Source organism: Schistocerca cancellata, chromosome 9 (genome assembly GCF_023864275.1).
Source record: "Schistocerca cancellata isolate TAMUIC-IGC-003103 chromosome 9, iqSchCanc2.1, whole genome shotgun sequence".
NCBI lineage: Eukaryota > Metazoa > Arthropoda > Insecta > Orthoptera > Acrididae > Schistocerca > Schistocerca cancellata.
In genome coordinates, this window is record NC_064634.1 from 55,232,666 (window position 1) to 55,254,444 (window position 21,779).

The 21,779-nt window shown below is 44.1% G+C and overlaps 1 protein-coding gene across 1 annotated transcript in view; it reads left to right on the forward strand.

The window, feature by feature from the left end:
* LOC126100505 (uncharacterized) overlaps window positions 1–21,779 on the forward strand; it is a 176,550-nt gene that overhangs the window by 140,676 nt on the left and 14,095 nt on the right. The window contains exon 6 of the mRNA XM_049911115.1: window positions 20,668–20,867. Within this exon, the coding sequence (XP_049767072.1) occupies window positions 20,668–20,867 (200 nt within the window). The remainder of the gene's footprint in view (window positions 1–20,667; window positions 20,868–21,779) is intronic.

The following is a 21,779-nucleotide window of genomic DNA, read 5'->3' on the forward strand; positions in this document are numbered from 1 at the left end:
TTGTGCATGTTTAGGAATTCCAACCCCAAAGAAAGCAGGTGTTGACAGATGTGAAAATTACCGAGCTATCAGTTTAGTAAGTCACAGCTACAAAATAGTAACACGAATTCTTTACAGACGAATGGAAAAACTGGTAGACGCCGACCTCGGGGAAGATCAGTTTGGATTCCGTAGAAATATTGGAACACGTGAGGCAATACTGACCTTACGACTTATCTTAGAAGAAAGATTAAGGAAAGGTAAACCTACGTTTCTAGCATTTGTAGACTTAGAGAAAGCTTTTGACAAACTTGACTGGAATACTCTCTTTCAAATTCTGAAGGTGGCAGGGGTAAAATACAGGGAGCGAAAGGTTATTTACAATTTGTACAGAAACCATATGGCATTTATAAGAGTCGAGGGGCACGAAAGGGAAGCAGTGGTTAGGAAGGGAGTGAGACAGGGTAGCAGCCTCTCCCCGATGTTATTCAATCTGTATATTGAGCAAACGGTAAAGGAAACAAAAGAAAAATACGGAGTAGAAATTAAAATCGATGGAGAAGATATAAAAATATTGAGGTTCGCCGATGACATTGTAATTCTGTCAGAGACAGCAAAGGACTTGGAAGAGCAGTTGAACGGAATGGACAGTGTCTTCAAATGAGGATACAAGATGAACATCACTAAAGCAAAACGAGGATAATGGAATGTAGTCGAATTAAGTCGGGTGATGCTGAGGGAATTAGATTAGGAAATGAGGCAATTAAAGTAGTATAGGAGTTTTGCTATTTGGGGAGCAAAATAACTCATGATGGTAGAAGGAGAGAGGATATAAAATGTAGACTGGCAATGGCAAGGAAAGCGTTTCTGAAGAAGATAAATTTGTTAACATCGAGTCAGGAAGTCGTTTCTGAAAGTATTTGTATGGAGTGTAGCCATGTATGGACGTGAAACATGGACGATAAATAGTTTGGACAAGAAGAGAATAGAAACTTTCGAAATGTGGTGCTACAGAATAATGCTGAAGATTATATGGGTAGATCACATAACTAATGATGAAGTACTGAATAGAATTGGGGAGAAGAGGAGTTTGTGGCACAACTTGACAAAAAGAAGGGATCGGTTGGCAGGACATGTACTGAGGCATCAAGGGATCATAAATTTAGCATTGGAGGCCAGCGTGGAGTTTAAAAATCGTAGAGGGAGACCAAGAGATGAATACACTAAGCAGATCCAGAAGGATGTAGGTTGCAGTAAGTACTGGGAGATGAAGAAGCTTTCACAGGATAGGGTAGCATGGAGAGCTGAATCAAACCAGTCTCCGGACTGAAGACCACAACAACAACAACATGTTTAGGAATGTCTGCTGGACAAAGGCTGTCCTAATTAACATGTTCCACCAAGCTGCTGTTCACTTAGATGTGTATGGTCACTGTTTCACAGTGTACGTTTCTGGTATACTGCTCTGGAGCCGGAATGCTAGGACAGTCTAACAATGACATCAGAATGCAGCTCCGATCTTGTAGGATGTTTATACCAGTGTAGAATTTAGGTATAAGTGCGCAGCTCTGGGCGTACTAGCACTATTTCTGTGATGTCAGAATCAAAATTCTTGAAGCCCACGAGAGAAAGACAGGCCGTAGCATGTACGTCTCTCATAGCACATGGCACTGCATGTCTTAACAGTGTCAGGAGCCATCTCCAGCGTGGAATGAGTAAATATTTCAGGTGAGTTTAATAATTCTTGAATGTGCCTTTAAATAAATGGTAACTCTCGACAGCACTCGCCAAAGTTAAGATCTTTAATAGGTAACTATTCAATTACATATTGCTTTTCCATGGGACCTGCACAGAGCTGCACATCCGCAAATTGTGGAATACGAGCCGACTAGTGTGACATCACAAGTGCTTTGTGGGGGCGGTATGTCTTGTGGCCCCAACAAACTTATGGAATATTGACATTGTTCAGGAAGGGACAAAAGATGTGTGTGTGCAGGTATTGGTGTGTCTGTTAACCTACTTGACACCTTTTCCCAAGCTACTATTCCCTCAGGAGTGTATGTTCACTGCTTCTCATAACTCGTAAGTTTATATCTCTCCACATGCGACTCTATTTAAGCAAATACCTTTTCAGGGAGAGACCCCTATTCCTTGTCACAAATTTCTTGATCACCCAACCAGTCGAGAACTCAAGCACCACCCTGTCCTCTGCAACCTCACCAAGAGCCAAATTGCTTTTTTGTCACCCCACCATGCACCAATGACAATTACATTCACAGAGGAAAGACACATATGCTACCAATTCGGCAACCTACCGCAAAAAGGAGTACAGAAGTTCCAATTCACAACGTTAGTACGCTGCTGTGACAGCATCGTTGCCACATATCACATGACTCGAATTACAATAACCGGAAACATGAAATGGAATGGAAATGAGCGTATGGCATTGTGGACTGGGAGTCCCCCAGTCGGGGAAGTTGGGCCGCACAGGGCAAGTACTTATTGCATTCGACTCCACATTGGGCTACTTACGCGTCGGAGATGGGGATGAAATGATGATGAGGACAGCACAACACCCAGTCCCTGAGCGGAGAAAATCTCCCGCCCCAGCCGGGAATCGAACCCGGGCCCCTTGGCGTGGTATTCCACCACGCTGACCACTCAGCTAACGGGAGCGGACGGAAATATGAAAAATGCAGGAACAAACCCCCTGTCCTTCCAGCAAGCTGACGATATTCCTCAGGCCTCATCCTTCCTGCAGCAGACTTTGTCAGACGCTATATCCACGCACATTCCTACCAAGACCATATATCTTTACCGCCCCAACTTACCATCACAAACCATACTACTCCTCCAAAAACCCCATTGTATGTACCGCTCCTTGTTACAGACTTGTAGCCATGATACGCTCACACGCCACTGGCAAATAAAAGAGACATATCAGGAATTTATTAAATGCGAAAAACGCTATAACTGGCGCCAGACAGGCACCAAACTCAACGCTTAACTCCCCATACCTTACTAACTGCTTCTCTTTGGTAACCATCCGTTGCCTGACAACCTGAGCGAAGCTAAGCGTTTTGCATCCTATATGTCTAACATCTTCTCCACCGCTGAAGACCCACATTTTTGTTATTTACTTTTCCCTACCATCCTTGAGCGTACAAATAACGCTGTCCCATCCCTGGCTCGCAGCTGCCAGTACTTGCATGACATACCATACACAGAATTCAATACACCAATTACAGTAAGTGACCTAAAATAAGTACTCCGTAAGAAACGCAACACTTCTACTGGTAGCAAATGCATTACATATCGACACTTCAAAGAGTGCCCCTCCCCTTTCTCATCACTCTTTCAACCCCTTACGCCACTATCAATACTCAACAGTGAAAAACATCCAGAATCCTACTATTCCTCAAATACCACAAACCTCCTCCCACCATCCCATCTACGTCTAATGAGGACAGAACATAGATATAGAGTAATTCGAAGAAACACGAAAGGAATGGGGAGTAGCAGAAATGAGAACAGCGAGAAGCTTAACATCAGGAGTGGTGATCACGAAGTAGATGGAGTTAAAAATTCTGCTACCTAGGCAACAAAATCACCTATTACGATCATGGCAAGGAGGACATTAATAGCAGACTAGCACTGGTGAAAAGAACATTCCTGGTCAAGAGAAGTGTACCAGTGATAAACATAGGCTTTAATTTGAGGTTTTGTTTGGGGCACAGCATTGTAAGGTAGTGAAACATGGACTGTGGGAAAACCGGAAAAGAAGAGAATCAAAGCATTTGAGATGTGGTGCTACGTATGAATGTTGAAAATTTGGTGGACCTGATACGGTGAGGAATGAGGAAGTTCTCTGGAGAATTGGAGAGGAAAGCAATATATGGTAAACACGCACACGGAACAGGATGCTAGGACATCTGTCAAGAAACCACGGAATAACATCTATGGTAGTAGAGGGAGCGATAGTTGGTAAAAGCTGTAAAAGAAGACAGAGCCTGGAACACATCCACCAATTAACTGAGTATGTGTGTTGCAACTGCTGCTTTGTGATGAAGAGGTTGGTGTAGGAGAGGAATTATTGGTTGGCCACATGAAACCGGTCAGAAGATTGGTGAATCAAATAAAAAGGGGTTAGGAAATTTAAAAAGGGAAAGTTAGATATAGGGGGAATTAGTCATGTTCCGTAGCAAGAGGAACGGGACTTCTGGTCAGGTGAACGTAGGGTCATTAGCACAGTATCACGTGGGGGGGGGGGGGTAATGCAGGAGTAGGTTCAATTGTGATTATGAAAATAGAAATGCAGGCAAGCTACAAGAACAGCATGTTGAACGCATTATTGTAGCAAAGATAGACATAAAACCCACACCCACCACAACAGTGCAAATTTATATCCCAACTAGTTCCCTATATGAATAAGATATTGAAGAAATGTACGATGACATAACAGACATTATTCTGAAACTTTAATGGTGATGGGGCACTGAAATTCGATAGAAAAGGAAAAGTAGTGGGTGAATGTGTACTGGCGGAAAGGAGTGAAACGGGTAGACACCTGGGAGAATTTTGTGCAGAGCATAATTTAATCATCGCAAACTATTGGCTTAAGAATCATTAAAGAAGGTTGTGCACATGGAACAGATTTCTAGCCATGGAAAGTTTCAGACTGATTAGATAATGCTAACACAGATTCCGGTAACAGATTTTAAATTGTAGGACATTTCTAGGGGCACAAGTGGACTCCAACCAGTATTTATTGTTTATGAATAGGGGATTAAAAATTAAGAAATTGTAAAAATGTAGGACATTAAGGAGATGAGAGCTGGATAAGTTGCAAGAACCGGGAGTTGCTGAGTGTTTCAAAAGAAACTCTAGGCAACGATTTACAAGAACAAGGGAGAGCAGCACAGTAGAAAAGGAATGATTAGTTTTGATGGATGAAATAGTAAAATTAGTAGAAGATCAAAGAGGTAACGAAGGAAATATTGAATTAAATTGATGAAAGCAGTAATGTAAAAATGTAGTAAATGAAGCAGGCAAAAGAGAATCCAAACGTTTAAAACAGGACATTTGAAATGGCTAAACAGAAATAGTTATAACACAAATGTAAGGATTCAGAAGCAAATATCACTAGGGGATAGACACCTACAGGAAAAAATAAGATGCATTTTGAGGAAAGAGAAGCGCAGTATGAATATCAAGAGCTCAAATGGAAAACTAGTACCAAGCAGAGAAGGGAAAGATGAAAGATGGAGGGAGTATATAGGGAGTCTTCACAAGGAAACGTAAGAAATATTATAGAAATGGAGGACACATAAATGAAAATGCGATGTGAGATATAATACAGTAGCAAATATTTGACAGAGCACTGAAAGACCTAATCTGAAAGAAATCTCAGGAGTAGAGGACATCCTGTCAAAACTTCTGATAGCCCTTGGAGAGCCATGGCAAAACTATTCCATCTCATCTGCGAGATGTATGAGATGGGGATAATACTTTCAGACTTCAAGAAGAAAAAATCATTCAAATTCTAAAGATAGCAGGTGCCGACAGATATGAATATTGCCGACCTATGAGTTTAATATTCCATGGCTGCAAAATAGTAACATGAATTCTTTAATGGGAAAACTGGTACAATCGACCTTGGTGAAGAGAAGTTTGGACTTCAGAGAAATGTAGAAACAGGCAAGGCATTACTGACTCTATGACTTCTCCTAGAAGATAAGTTAAGGAAATTCAAACTTATGTTTATAGTGTTAGTAGACTTAGAGAAAGGTGTTGACAGGACTGAGTGCTCTCTTTGAAATTCTGAAGGGGCATGAAACGGAAGCAGTGGTTGAGGAGGTTTGTAGGTTATCCCCAATGTCATTTAATCTGTACACTGAGCAAGCAGTAAAGGAAACGAAAGAAAATTTGAAGTAGAAATGAAAGTCCTGGAAGAAGATATAAAATCTTTGAGGTTTGCCAATGATATTTTAATTCTGTCAGAGACAACAAAGGACTTGGAAGAGAAGTTGAAGAAAATGGACAGGAGGAGAGAAGATGAACATCAACATAAACAATTCAAGGGTAATGAAATATATTCTGATTAAAGCAGGTTATGATGAGAGATTTAGATTACGAAACTGCACATACATTAGTAGATGAGTCTTTGTATTTGGGCATGAAAATAACTGATGAGGGCCAAAGTAGAGAGGATATAAAATGTAAACTGGCAATGACAAGAAAAGCTTTTCTGAAGAATTCACTATTTGGGCTGCAAAATAACTGATGATGGCCGAAGTGGAGAGGATATAAAAAGCAGAGTGTCAACAGCAAGAAAAGCTTTTCTGATGAAGAGCAGAGTATTAACATCGAACTTAGATTTAAGCATCAGGAAGGCATTTTTTTAAAGTATTTGTATGGAGAGCAGCCATGTACCGAAGTGAAACGTGGACTGCAGCGGCTCTACACTTTCTCGTCTATACTGTACTGTACTAATGTCTACAGACTTTTCTGTTAATGTTTACTAAATAATCTATAAAGAACAATTACTTAATTGTCTCAGTGTTCTATAAAAAATGTAAATGTTTAATAATGTTAAGAAAATCGTCGCCTTGTTAACATTTATCTACACGCTATGGTTCTGTATGTAAAAGAAATAGTTCAGAAAATTTTGTTGTTTAGTTCCTGAATAATGACAGTAATGAGATTTCATTTACAATGGATACAGTCACTAACCAGATAATTTCCGAACAGCAGCACTGTGTTTTGACCATAACATAGCTAACAAATAGGCTATCACAATCCTAAGACCCCGCACAGTGTACAATGACCGTTGTTATTTCACTCATTTCACAGTAATACCACTTCTTACCTACTCACTGATTTCTTCTTCAAAGCCCCACTGTACTGGGACAATGCTGGAACCACAGTTTATACAGGAACAATTATTCGTCAAAAGTTACCACCTAGAAACCTGAAAACCTTGGGCTTCCTATGTGATTTTCTTAGTAAGAAAGTTTTGCAGCGTTTCATTTTAGATTTACTGTTGAAGCTCTTTGATAGAAACAGTACTTTGTTGTAAAAAACAAGCTTAAATTCAGAAGCTTTCAAGAAGAGTCTTATCTGTACAAATCATACGTTTTTTAAATTCAGCTGTGAGATCAGAAAATATCTATACTTTACAGTAAAGCCTGGCTACTTCATTTCGTAGTGGCTAAATATTAATTGCCTTCCTGTCCGTTTTCTACTGCTATTATGAATGCTAGAGAAAAACTACTTACAATTCAGCTTCATCTAGTGCTGTTTCTGTAATGTGTTGCACAATTATGTTAATGTGAACAACTTTAATTCTGTATAGATGCGTACACTGACTGTATGAAAATATGGTAGGAAATATTGTAATGGCAGAAATGTATATTATTTAAATAATGTCCTGTACCACATCTAGTTATCCCAGTATGTATACTTTGAGTAAATTACAGCCTGTTACTAATGGTATGAACTAAAATCATATTATGAAAACTTTTAATTATATAGCAAAAATATTCGTTTATTGTTAAGACTGCTACTTTCAATTTAGTTTCTACCCGGAAAATCGAGAAACTGCCATGCCTGCCATGCAGTAATACCAGTAAAGTTTGAGTACAAAAATTAATGGAGAGTTTCTTATTAACTAGCTCTGTAAAGAATATGTACAATTTATCCACTGATGCACTCTAGTCAACACAAATGACTTTTCTCCTCTATTCAAAGTTCAGGATGTGGGTGTGTGTGATGTCCTGAGGTTAGTTAGATTTAAGTAGTTCTAAGTTCTATGGGACTGATGACCTCAGATGTTAAGTCCCACAGTGCTCAGAGCCATTTGAACCATTTTGTTTTTAGCAGTGCTCACGTAACGACGAAGATTGAAAATAAGTCGTCTGCTCGATGTGAAAACTGTAAATGTTTTGCTCTTATTCCTCTCGGTGTAACAGCTTTACCATTTATATTCCTTTTGAAGTATTCTTATGCAAACATCCATTTCTAGCTTGTAAGTACTATTTATAAATCAATTACGCCTTCACCACCTACTTGTTCTCTCGACTGGTAATATTCCATGCATACAAAAGCCCGCTCCTGCGTAGTTACTCTTTACACAACTACAAGCATTGAATTTCACTTCACCAGCAAACAATTACTTTTATCAATGATTTCGTACACACCGAGTTTTTCTATGCAGTCTTTTGCGCTTTCAGACTGATCTTACCGTAGGTCTGTTTAAACTATGGATGTACAGAGGAATGATCTTCCCGCAGTCATGCCGTAGTAGTACCCTATTTCACTTTCCTTCCTGCTACAGTAGCGCGAGCTTCTCATTTTCGGCGCGCTCCGCATTATTGCTAAGCTCATACCGACTGTAAAACATATATATTGTGATGAAAAGTAGCCGGACACCTGGCTGAAAATGACATATGTTCGTGGCGTCCTCCATGAGTAATGCTGGAATTCAATATGCTGTTGGCACACCCTTAGCCTTGATGACAGCTTCCACTCTCGCAGGTATACGTTCAACCAGGTGCTGGAAGGTTTTTTGGCGAATGGCAGCCCATTCTTCACGCAGTGCTTCACTGAGGAGAGGTCTCGATGTCGTTCGGTAAGGCCTGGCACGATGTCGGCGTTCCAAAATATCCCAAAGCTGTTCTCTAGGATTCAGGTCAGGACTCTGTGCTGGACAGTCCATTACGGGGATATTATTGTCGTGTAACCACTCCACCAGAGCCGTGTATTCCGAACAGGTGCTCCATCGTCTTGAAAGATGTAATTGCCATCCCCGAATTGCTCTTCAACAGTGGGAAGCAAGAAGGTACTTAAAACATCAGTCTACGCCTGTGCTGTGATAGTTCCACGCAAAACTACAAGGTGTGCAAGCTTCCTCCATGAAAAACACGACCACACCATAACACCACCCCTTAGGAATTTTACCGTTGGCACTACACACGCTGGCAGATGACGTTCACCGGGCACTCGCCATACCCACATCCTGCCATCAGACAGCCACATTGTGTACCGTGACTCGTCACTCCACACAACGTCTTTCCACTGTTCAACCGTCCAATGCTTACGCACCTTACACCAATCAAGACGTCGTTTCGCATTTACCGGCGCGATGTGTGGCTTATGAGCAGCCGCTCGACAGTGAGTTCCGAGTTCTCTCACCTCACGCCTAACTGTCGTAGTACTTGCAGTGGATCCTGATGCGGTTTGGGATTCCTGTGTTATGGTCCGGATAGATGTCTGCCTATTACACTTTACGACCCTCTTCAACTGTCGGTGTTCTCTGTCAATCAGCAGATGAGGTCGGCCTGTACGCTTTTGTGCTGTATGTGTCCATTCACGTTTCCACTTCACTATCACATCGGAAACAGTGGGCCTAGGGATGATTAGGAGCGTGGAAACCTCGCGTACAGACGTATGACACAAGTGACACCCAATCACCTGACCACGTTCGAAGTCCGTGAGTTCCCCGCAGACACCCATTCTGCTCTCTCACGATGTCTAATGACTACTGAGATTGCTAATATGGAGTACCTGGCAGTAGATGGCAGCACAATGCACCTTATATGAAAAACGTATGTTTCTCGAGGTGTGCGGATACTTTTGATCACATAGTATATACACTCCTGGAAATTGAAATAAGAACACCGCGAATTCATTGTCCCAGGAAGGGGAAACTTTATTGACACATCCCTGGGGTCAGATACATCACATGATCACACTGACAGAACCACAGGCACATAGACACAGGCAATAGAGCATCCACAATGTCGGCACTAGTCCAGTGTATATCCACCTTTCGCAGCAATGCAGGCTGCTATTCTCCCATGGAGATGATCGTAGAGATGCTGGATGTAGTCCTGTGGAACGGCTTGCCATGCCATTTCCACCTGGCGCCTCAGTTGGACCAGCGTTCGTGCTGGACGTGCAGACCGCGTGAGACGACGCTTCATCCAGTCCCAAACATGCTCAATGGCGGACAGATCCGGAGATCTTGCTGGCCAGGGTAGTTGACTTACACCTTCTAGAGCACGTTGGGTGGCACGGGATACATGCGGACGTGCATTGTCCTGTTGGAACAGCAAGTTCCCTTGCCGGTCTAGGAATGGTAGAACGATGGGTTCGATGATGGTTTGGATGTACCGTGCACTATTCAGTGTCCCCTCGACGATCACCAGTGGTGCACGGCCAGTGTAGGAGATCGCTCCCCACACCATGATGCCGGGTGTTGGCCCTGTGTGCCTCGGTCGTATGCAGTCCTGATTGTGGCGCTCACCTGCACGGCGCCAAACACGCATACGACCATCATTGGCACCAAGGCAGAAGCGACTCTCATCGCTGAAGACGACACGTCTCCATTCGTCCCTCCATTCACGCCTGTCGCGACACCACTGGAGGCGGGCTGCACGATGTCGGGGCGTGAGCGGAAGACGGCCTAACGGTGTGCGGGACCGTAGCCCAGCTTCATGGAGACGGTTGCGAATGGTCCTCGCCGATACCCCAGGAGCAACAGTGTCCCTAATTTGCTGGGAAGTGGCGGTGCAGTCCCCTACGGCACTGCGTAGGATCCTACGGTCTTGGCGTGCATCCGTGCGTCGCTGCGGTCCGGTCCCAGGTCGACGGGCACGTGCACCTTCCGCCGACCACTGGCGACAACATAGGTGTACTGTGGAGACCTCACGCCCCACGTGTTGAGCAATTCGGCGGCACGTCCACCCGGCCTCCCGCATGCCCACTATACGCCCTCGCTCAAAGTCCGTCAACTGCACATACGGTTCACGTCCACGCTGTCGCGGCATGCTACCAGTGTTAAAGACTGCGATGGAGCTCCGTATGCCACGGCAAACTGGCTGACACTGACGGCGGCGGTGCACAAATGCTGAGCAGCTAGCGCCATTCGACGGCAAACACCGCGGTTCCTGGTGTGTCCGCTGTGCCGTGCGTGTGATCATTGCTTGTACAGCCCTCTCGCAGTGTCCGGAGCAAGTATGGTGGGTCTGACACACCGGTGTCAATGTGTTCTTTTTTCCATTTCCAGGAGTGTATATACACTGCTGGCCATCGTAAATGCAACACCCTGAAGGAAGCATCCGAATCAAGTGAAATTTACACCATGGGTTTGCAGCGATGAGATATGCAACTGATTAGAATTTCAGCGCAGACGCACATCACGCGCGCCTGTGGCGCCACCTCATAGCGCCATTTAACGCTTGGCGATTTCGACGAGTGTACGTTCGGCACGTGTGTTTACCTTGTGGTTGTTTCACAAGACGATCAGTTATGCCTCGTAGACAACAGCGAACATCGTTTGATCAAGTATCCGAGTTCGACAGAGGAAGGATAGTTGCTTACCGAGATTGTGGATTATCATACAGAGAAATCGCTAGTCGTGTTGGACGAAACCAAACAACTGTAATGCGAATATGTGACCGTTGGATGCAGGAGGGTACGACGGACCGACGTGGTCGATCACATTCACCTCGGTGCACCACTGCACGTGCTGATAGGCAAATTGTGCGCATGGCAGTGACGGATCGCTCAGTGACATCCCGAACCATAGCACAGCACATTGCGTCTGTAACGCATCATCCAGTGTCTGCGCGTACCATTCGGCGCCGTTTACAGCAGAGTGGTCTGTCCGCAAGACGTCCATTGCTTCTTCTACCATTGACGCAGAACCACAGACGTCTCCGTCGCCAATGGTGTGATGACAGACGGATGTGGACGGCAGAATGGAATGACGTTGTCTTTACTGACGAGGCACGGATGGTCGGATTCGAGTGTGGAGACACCGTGGAGAGAGGATGCTGGACAGCTGCATTATGCACCGCCACACCGGTCTTGCACCGGGTATTACGGTATGGGGCGGTATTGGATGTTACTCTCGCACGCCTCTAGTTCGCATTGCCGGTACTTTAAATAGCCGGCGCTACATATCCGAGGTGCTGGAGCCAGTTGTCCTTCCTTACCTTCAGGGCTCGTCCACAGCCATATTTCAACAGGATAATGCGCGACCACACGTGGCACGCATTGTCCAAAGGTTCTTCGTCAATAACCAGATTGAATTGCTTCCCTGGCCGGCTCGCTCTCCGGATCTTTCGCCGATAGAAAACATGTGGTCCATGGTTGCTCAACGAGTGACCCAGATTACATCCCCAGCTGCCACAGCAGATGATCTTTGGCAACATGTGGAAGCTGCTTTGGCTGCTGTACCCCAGGAACACATCCAACGTCTCTTTGACTCAATGCCGAGACGTGTGGCAGCGGTGATCTCCAACAATGGCTACTGATTCTGGCAGGAACCACATGTCACAGACGTCTGTAAACGTAATCATTTGATACTTGGGCAACATGTTATCTACAAAATAAATTTTGTTGTGCTACCTCTTGTCTTTCTTGGTGTTGCATTTACGGTGGCCAGCAGTGTATAAACACTTGGTAGATATGTCTACAGCAATGTACACACAAGTTAAAATCACTATAACTTCACAACATTACAGAAAACATTTTGTAAGAAACTTCTTGTCGTATGGAGGAAAAAAAATTAAAAATGTTTTCAGAAATATTCGTATAACCGGTAGAGCATGATGAATAGTTTAGACCAGGACCGGCCACGGAGTGCCAAATATCACACGTGCAGCGTGCGTAGGCCGTCTGTGAGTCAAGGCGCGGACTGTCACTCGGCTTTGCTCACTACTTCTCTGAAATACCTAGAAGTGCGCGACATTTCATTCAGCATTGCGGTGCGAAATTTTTCGGTCGGCAAAACGCTCTGAGTTCGGCAGAATCATGACGTCACCGCTGTTTACCCTCTCGCTGTTTGTTCGTGGTATGAAGGGCGTTCACGGCTCCACTGGCAGTTTGCGCAAAAAGAGGCAATCTGGCCATCTGTCGTCACAATCCTTCAAAATGCAATGGATTGATCGAAGAGAGGGATGAGAATTCTCAGTTCCCATTGTGACGGTACAACGCAGTCCTTGCTATGAATTTTTTCGCTTACTTAACACACGAAACTGTTTGTATACGATGTATTGTCTAGTGTAAATATGTACTGTAAATACTGTGTTTAAATTATGTAATATTTAACACTGGCAAGTCAGGGTATATTTAGTTAACGTTGAAGTCAGAGAGATTGTTTTGTCGCGCCTCCGGGCGCGGGAGCGCGCCAGCGGGTAGTAGTAGCAGCGACGCCGTGCTCGGAGTAAGAGGTACAGTCGAGTGCTGCTAGTCCTAGCTGTGTTACATCTAACGGCTAGTGTGTGGATCTAAGTACGACGGGAAAGTAATGGTCGGCATATCTAGAATCATGGCCGGGCAAGTTATTATGGATTAATGGGCATAGTGCTGCAGAAACGAGGACTTAAATGTGAAACACACTGTGGGCCCAAGTCGCAACGGTAAAAGCCCGATGCCACATTGTGTCCCTGCCGTGGTCTTCCGTCGATCCACCGACAACGAGGGAAGTAAGATCTACGTAATTTTCGTAGGATAAAATTGTAGAAGGTTTCCCAGTGACTGTGCTTTTCTCTGAAGTTGAACAATTAATAACAAGCACTTTTTAATCGAAATGTTGCAGTTACATTCCACCCGACAATAACACCAAGTAGGTTCCTTCCAATCCTTACCTTACTGAACCGAGTGTGTCACGCCATTATCAAGTGAAAATATGTTAATTATCAAGTTATTTGCATAGACGGTGAAGAGTAAATTTCAGACTGGTTATCGTAGTTAATTGTTGCACTCAATAAGCTTACGCCAACCGTAGTAAATAATAGACTGAAGTAATAAATTTAATTATTAAGATTTATTTCAATGCATATTTAGCTAAAGTTAATTCAAGGATATTTCATGAAACTATAAAGCTTATTCCACCTGACAATCCCCCAATTAATGAATTATTATCATTCAAAACATAGTTAATCAATTATTGGCAATATATTTCATTATCAGTAGATTAAACTGTGCAGAGTACCTAATTTTAAAGACAGAATGACAGTCCATTATTCAAAACCTCGATAGATAATTATCTGTGTTGTCAGCATTGCACTTAGTTGACAAATTATGAACAAAATAAGTGTAGTTAGATTGTTATGACATTGTTTTATATGACTGTTGAGCCTGACACAGCACTTACATAAAAGTTCCCGTTCCACTAGCTGCGCTACAAACAGGTAAACTTTATTTTTGACACAATTATTCACCTACTTAACAGTACTATCGCTCATCAGTTGAGCTGGCGACCGATTTTTTAATTGCTTTTACAACTTAATCATTTCTTTCCGCAAAATTTCCACTGGCAAAATTTATTTCCAAATTATTTCCATTAATTCATTTACCGATAGTTATTGAACGAAATTACTCATTCAATAACCATCAAGTTATAACGTCTCCTGTTTCCCGCGGAATAATCATTATTTACTTCGGATTCGGATGCCTTATCGCGACGCGGGTCAAAATTCATAATTCACGGTCATTGTCAACTTGTAATTTCGCAAATCCCGGGAAGCAGGGGGGTGTTATACCATAAGCGACAGGTACCGTTTATTTGATATGAAACGACATTATAGTTCCACGCAAAGAGAATTTAAACATTTAGATGCCAACAAAAGCGCAAAATGTAACAGCGATCGACAGACGAGATTCATTCATTGATCTGTAGGTTTGTGCTAAATTTGCACGAATGGAGCACTTGAAGAAATAGGTGGTACGAATAGGAAAATTTCTGAAGTTGCGTTTCCATTTGCAACAGTTTTCAATTGGACTGAACGAAGAGCATAGAGACTTTATATATTACTGCAGAGTCAAGGGACATTCCTACGTGATTTCCCAATTTGAAACTCACTATTGTTGAATGTATGAAGGAAACATAAAATAGTACCTATGGAACGGATTTCAGACTTGGCATTTTTAAGTGGGCTGGGCTGCACTCTGCCCACAGTACAAAATTGCAAAAATGTTCAAATCTGTGTGAATTCCTAAGGGACCAAACGTCTTAGGTCTTCGGTCGCTAATCTTACACACTACTTACACTAACTTATGCTAAGAACAACACACATCCTGCCCGAGGGAGGACTCGAACCTCCGGCAGGAGGGGCCGCGCAGTCCGTGACATGGCGCCTCAAACCGCGCGGCCACTCCAAGCGGCTACAACACTACAAGGTAACTTCATTCTTAATTTATAGGGATGCATCTAAGAATAAAATAACGTTGTATAAAGGACATATTTTGACAAAGACAGTCGCCAGCCGTTGTGGCCGAGCGGTTCTAGGCACTTCAGTGTGGAACCGCGTGGCTGCTACGGACGCAGGTTCGAATCCTGCCTCGGGCACGGGTGTGTGTCATGTCATTAGGTATGTTAGGTTTAAGTAGTTCTAAGTCTAGGGGACTGATGACCTCAGATGTTAAGTCCCATAGTGCTCAGAGCCATTTGAACCATTTTTGACAAAGACAGTTTGCTTAAGCTCACTGGCTTTTAAGAAACCGCGACGTTTTCAGAATTCGTCGTGGCCTTTTAAGAATTAAAAGGATAGTTTTATAAAGGTTTCGAAGACATCATCAGCCTTACATCAGTTATCGAATCGATTTCGAGACAGTTTGCCGTTTCAATTGAAAGAGTCCCTGTGCATGTGCAGACGTAATTGACTGACCAGCGAGGTAATTCCAATTTCAATAACAAATATTCTTACGTTAAAACTGCCGAGGACGTCTGCATCGCTTTCCTCAGGTAGATTTTCCAAGACTCCATAGTCAGGTTACAAAAATGCTACAATACTTCGATCGTCATACTTGTCCGAAAGCCCTTTTTTGGATTTTGAAACTAAGTAAGTCACAATTACTTGTCAACTTGAGTGTGAAACTCTGTGAAATTGTCTGCGTCTCTGCGCATGCCGACAGTCAGTACCAGATAAAGCTTACGTCTTTAGTGGACCAAAAATAATTAATTAATTAAAACTTGTTTTCTATGATCTATGTTTTTGAGAAACGTGAAATATGAAACCATATCGTATGTGGTGCGACTGCACCGCCATTTAAATGCGGTGCTTTCGCTGTTTCCCATTCGCCCTCCTCGAGCACAGACAAGGAGGCGTGGCGGTGGGGAAATGTGAAGCAGGTTAAGCACTTTGGCACTCGGTCCCACAAGCCGAAATCCTGGCCACTCTAGGTTCGGACGAAAAGTGAATAGAAGATTTTGAGATATGGTGCCACAGAAGAATACTGGACATGAGATGGGTAGATCATGTACCTAATTAGGAGGTACTAAATACACTCCTGGAAATTGAAATAAGAACACCGTGAATTCATTGTCCCAGGAAGGTGAAACTTTATTGACACATTCCTGGGGTCAGATACATCACATGATCACACTGACAGAACCACAGGCACATAGACACAGGCAACAGAGCATGCACAATGTCGGCACTAGTACAGTGTATATCCACCTTTCGCAGCAATGCAGGCTGCTATTCTCCCATGGAGACGATCGTAGAGATGCTGGATGTAGTCCTGTGGAACGGCTTGCCATGCCATTTCCACCTGGCGCCTCAGTTGGACCAGCGTTCGTGCTGGACGTGCAGACCGCGTGAGACGACGCTTCATCCAGTCCCAAACATGCTCAATGGGGGACAGATCCGGAGATCTTACTGGCCAGGGTAGTTGACTTACACCTTCTAGAGCACGTTGGGTGGCACGGGATACATGCAGACGTGCATTGTCCTGTTGGAACAGCAAGTTCCCTTGCCGGTCTAGGAATGGTAGAACGATGGGTTCGATGACGGTTTGGATGTACCGTGCACTATTCAGTGTCCCCTCGACGATCACCAGTGGTGTACGGCCAGTGTAGGAGATCGCTCCCCAAACCATGATGCCGGGTGTTGGCCCTGTGTGCCTCGGTCGTATGCAGTCCTGATTGTGGCGCTCACCTGCACGGTGCCAAACACGCATACGACCATCATTGGCACCAAGGCAGAAGCGACTCTCATCGCTGAAGACGACACGTCTCCATTCGTCCCTCCATTCACGCCTGTCGCGACACCACTGGAGGCGGGCTGCACGATGTTGGGGCGTGAGCGGAAGAAGGCCTAACGGTGTGCGGGACCGTAGCCCAGCTTCATGGAGACGGTTGCGAATGGTCCTCGCCGATACCCCAGGAGCAACAGTGTCCCTAATTTGCTGGGAAGTGGCGGTGCGGTCCCCTACGGCACTGCGTAGGATCCTACGGTCTTGGCGTGCATCCGTGCGTCGCTGCGGTCCGGTCCCAGGTCGACGGGCACGGCACCTTCCGCCGACCACTGGCGACAACATCGATGTACTGTGGAGACCTCACGCCCCACGTTTTGAGCAATTCGGCGGTACGTCCACCCGGCCTCCCGCATGCCCACTATACGCCCTCGCTCAAAGTCCGTCAACTGCACATACGGTTCACGTCCACGCTTTCGTGGCATGCTACCAGTGTTAAAGACTGCGATGGAGCTCCGTATGCCACGGCAAACTGGCTGACACTGACGGCGGCGGTGCACAAATGCTGCGCAGCTAGCGCCATTCGACGGCCAACACCGCGGTTCCTGGTGTGTCCGCTGTGCCGTGCGTGTGATCATTGCTTGTACAGCCCTCTCGCAGTGTCCGGAGCAAGTATGGTGGGTCTGACACACCGGTGTCAATGTGTTCTTTTTTCCATTTCCAGGAGTGTAGAATCGGGGAGTAAGAAACTTTGTAGCACATCATGATTAGAAAAGGGGTTCGGTTGTTAGGACACATTCTGGTACATCAAGGGAGCACCAGGGTGGGGGGGGGGGGGGGGGCAGGGACAAAAATCCAGAAGTATGTACGTTTCAGTAGAAGAGTGAAGAGGCTTGCACAAGATAGTATGGTATTGTGAGCTGCATCAAACCAGTCTTGGGATTGAAGACCACAACAACACCAGTAGCTGCAGAAACGGACTTGAAATATCATATGTGATCAAACCAGGCAGCCCTCAGCATTTGGATTAGGTGCAAAGGACTGGATAACTAGAACTGTTTGACATAACATTCACATTTATCTATTAGCTGTCGTCTTACTTTGGACACTACTGGTTTCACCTGTCCTACCAGTATCGAGAAACAAAACTATTGCAGCTGTACCACGGGTTACTCCTGATTCGAAACTGCCTGGCAGATTAAAGCTGTGTGTCTGACTTGACTGGAGCCCAGGACATTTGCCTTTTGCCTACAAATACTGTTATGGCCGAGCTACCCATGCACAGCTCACTACCTACCCACACAGCTTTCTTTCCACCAGTACCTCATCTCCTACTTCAAAACTTCACAGAAGTTCTGCGTCATGAATTTATGGACTATCACTTGTGGAAGAAAGGATAATGCAGAGAAATGGCTTAGCCACAAGCAAGGACGCGGGAGTGTTAAATCAGTGCATACTCCACTACTGAGCGAAAATTAATTCGAAAAGCTATCCTGTAGGTTGTGTCAAAGCTACTTGTTCTCATTTTTCCAGCAGTGTTAGTTCCGCAAGGTGTACATGAGAAATTTTGTGACGTCAGAGAACTAGGACCTGAGCGAGACTACCGGCAGAAGTAAAGATACGAGGGCAGGTATTGGCTGGTGCCTAGATAGCTCAATGCATGTTGTATTTCCCGTCTGTAAATTTATTGTGTGTGCAGTTCCGTTTTCAAAAACTTGAACAAATTACTGTCGTTTATAACAAATTTGAGGAAATCACTCACATCCGTAACAGTAAAGTCACGTGTTCACTGTCGTGCAGCTGATGAGAAGTGTTATTTAAATTTAACCTATTCTCTGGTAATTTTTCCTATTCTGCTGTTTAATATCTCTAGTTAACATCTAAAATCACTTCAGACTATGTGTCTGTATAGAGACGAAATGTTTTTCAGGAAACACAGTAGTTAAAATTATATATATATATATATATATATATATATATATATATATATATATATATATATATATATTGTGTACACAAAACGCACACTAGTACTGTCATCTTCTTTTAAAACCTGCGTATTAAATAAATAACTCGAAAGACGTGTTGATAATGGTAAAACTTTCCGTCAATAATTGCAGTAAGTTGTAGTTCATAGCAATTCAGTACAATAAGATATTTTTAGTTGGCAAAGGCAAAGGTTACATGTCCGAGTCCCGGTCCATCAAACATTTTTCATCTGCTAACATGTTTCAAATCGACGACACTCGACTGTGAGTGAAAATATACGAGGGCAGTTCAATAAGTAATGCAACACATTTTTTTTTCTGAAACAGGGGTTGTTTTATTCAGCATTGAAGCACACCAGGTTATTCCCCAATCTTTTAGCTACACAACACTATTTTTCAACGTAATCTCCATTCAATGCTACGGCCTTACGCCACCTTGAAATGAGGGCCTGTATGCCTGCACGGTACCATTCCACTGATCGATGTCGGAGCCAACGTCGTACTGCATCAATAACTTCTTCATCATCAGCGTAGTGCCTCCCACGGATTGCGTCCTTCATTGGGCCAAACATATGGAAATCCGACGGTGCGAGATCGGGGCTGTAGGGTGCATGAGGAAGAACAGTCCACTGAAGTTTTGTGAGCTCCTCTCGGGTGCGAAGACTTGTGTGAGGTCTTGCGTTGTCATGAAGAAGGAGAAGTTCGTTCAGATATTTGTGCCTACGAACACGCTGAAGTCGTTTCTTCAATTTTGAAGAGTAGCACAATACACTTCAGAGTTGATCGTTTGACCATGGGGAAGGACATCGAACAGAATAACCCCTTCAGCGTCCCAGAAGACTGTAACCATGACTTTACCGGCTGAGGGTATGGCTTTAAACTTTTTCTTGGTAGGGGAGTGGGTGTGGCGCCACTCCATTGATTGCCGTTTTGTTTCAGGTTCGAAGTGATGAACCCATGTTTCATCACCTGTAACAATCTTTGACAAGAAATTGTCACCCTCAGCCACATGAGGAGCAAGCAATTCCGCACAGATGGTTCCCCTTTGCTCTTTATGGTGTTCGGTTAGACAACGAGGGACACAGCGGGAACAAACCTTTGAATATCCCAACTGGTGAACAATTGTGACAGCACTACCAACAGAGATGTCAAGTTGAGCACTGAGTTGTTTGATGGTGATCCGTCGATCATCTCGAACGAGTGGGAGCGCACGCTCCGCCATTGCAGGAGTCACAGCTGTGCACGGCCGGCCCGCACGCGGGAGATCAGACAGTCTTGCTTGAACTTGCGGCGATGATGACACACGCTTTGCCCAACGACTCACCGTGCTTTTGTCCACTGTCAGATCACCGTAGACATTCTGCAAGCGCCTATGAATATCTGAGATGCCCTGGTTTTCCGCCAAAAGAAACTCGATCACTGCCCGTTGTTTGCAAAGCACATCCGTTACAGACGCCATTTTAACAGCTCCGTACAGCGCTGCCACCTGTCGGAAGTCAATGAAATTATACGAGACGAAGCGGGAATGTTTGAAAATATTCCACAAGAAATTTCCGGTTTTTTCAACCAAAATTGGCCGAGAAAAAAAATGTGTTGCATTACTTACTGAACTACCCTCGCATTTATTTTTACATTCATGCATACACTGTACATGATCTGACATGATTTCATTTATTTAATTTTAACATTTAACGTCGTAGTTTGTATGTTACAGCGAACCACATTTGTATGATGAGGTACTGGACTATCACGAACAACAGCTCTTCCTACGTGACAACTTCAGCGCGCTGTGTGAGAACCAACAACCACAGGCATCTCAAATGTTCGGCCTCGCCGACGCTCTGTACTCCGTCTACCGTTCCTTCAGATTCAACACTCTACAGACATTACCTTACGCCATAACGAATACAATAGGTAAGTTTAATAGTAGGACTCACCCCTTATGTTTACGCAATGATGACTGTCGACTGTGTTCAAGAACGTTTGTGAATAACCAGACTTAGATATCCCACGATTTCCAATTTCATGCAACATGATTTCTGGTTTTATGGAGTTCAATGCATATTTTTCGATTAGTTAGCAGTTCTCCAACTGCATCTTGGTCATCAGTCTTCTGACTGTTTTGATGTGGCCCGCCACACATTCTTCTCCTGAGCTAACCTCTTAATCTTAGAGTAGCATTTGCAACCTACGTCCTCAATTATTTGCTGTATGTATTCCAATCTCTGTCATCTCTACAGTTTTTGCCCCTCTACAGCTCCCTCTAGTATCACAGAAGTCATTCCCTGATGTCGTAACAAATGTCCTATCATTCTGTCCCTTCTCCTTATCAGTGTTTTCCACATGTTCCTTTCCTCTCCGATTCTGCACAGAAAGCCCTCATTCCTTACCTTATCAGTCCACCTAATTTTCAACATTCGTCTGTAGCAACACATCTCAAATGCTTCGATTCTCTTCTGTTCCGGTTTTCCCACAGTCCGTGTTTCCCTACTGGATCTACTGCCAACTAACTACCTCATTTCGTGGTATTTTTAACTCCTGCGCTATACGGAATGTAAGACAACTTACATGTACAAAATTTTAATGTTTAGAAGAAACAAAAATATTTTTTTTTATGAGACAGATGTCACAGTTACACCGTATCCCTGCTAGGAACGATTGGCCGCTAGCGTCGATCAGGAACGGTGTTCAAACTGCTGAATAGTGAAAGTCGTGTTGTAGACGTTGCTGAAAACGTCGCCAGTTTACATTACTGCGCAACGGTCATCTGCGTGCTAAAGGTTGCCTAATAAAATCAAAACATCCACGTGTGCTCGTATCAGAAAC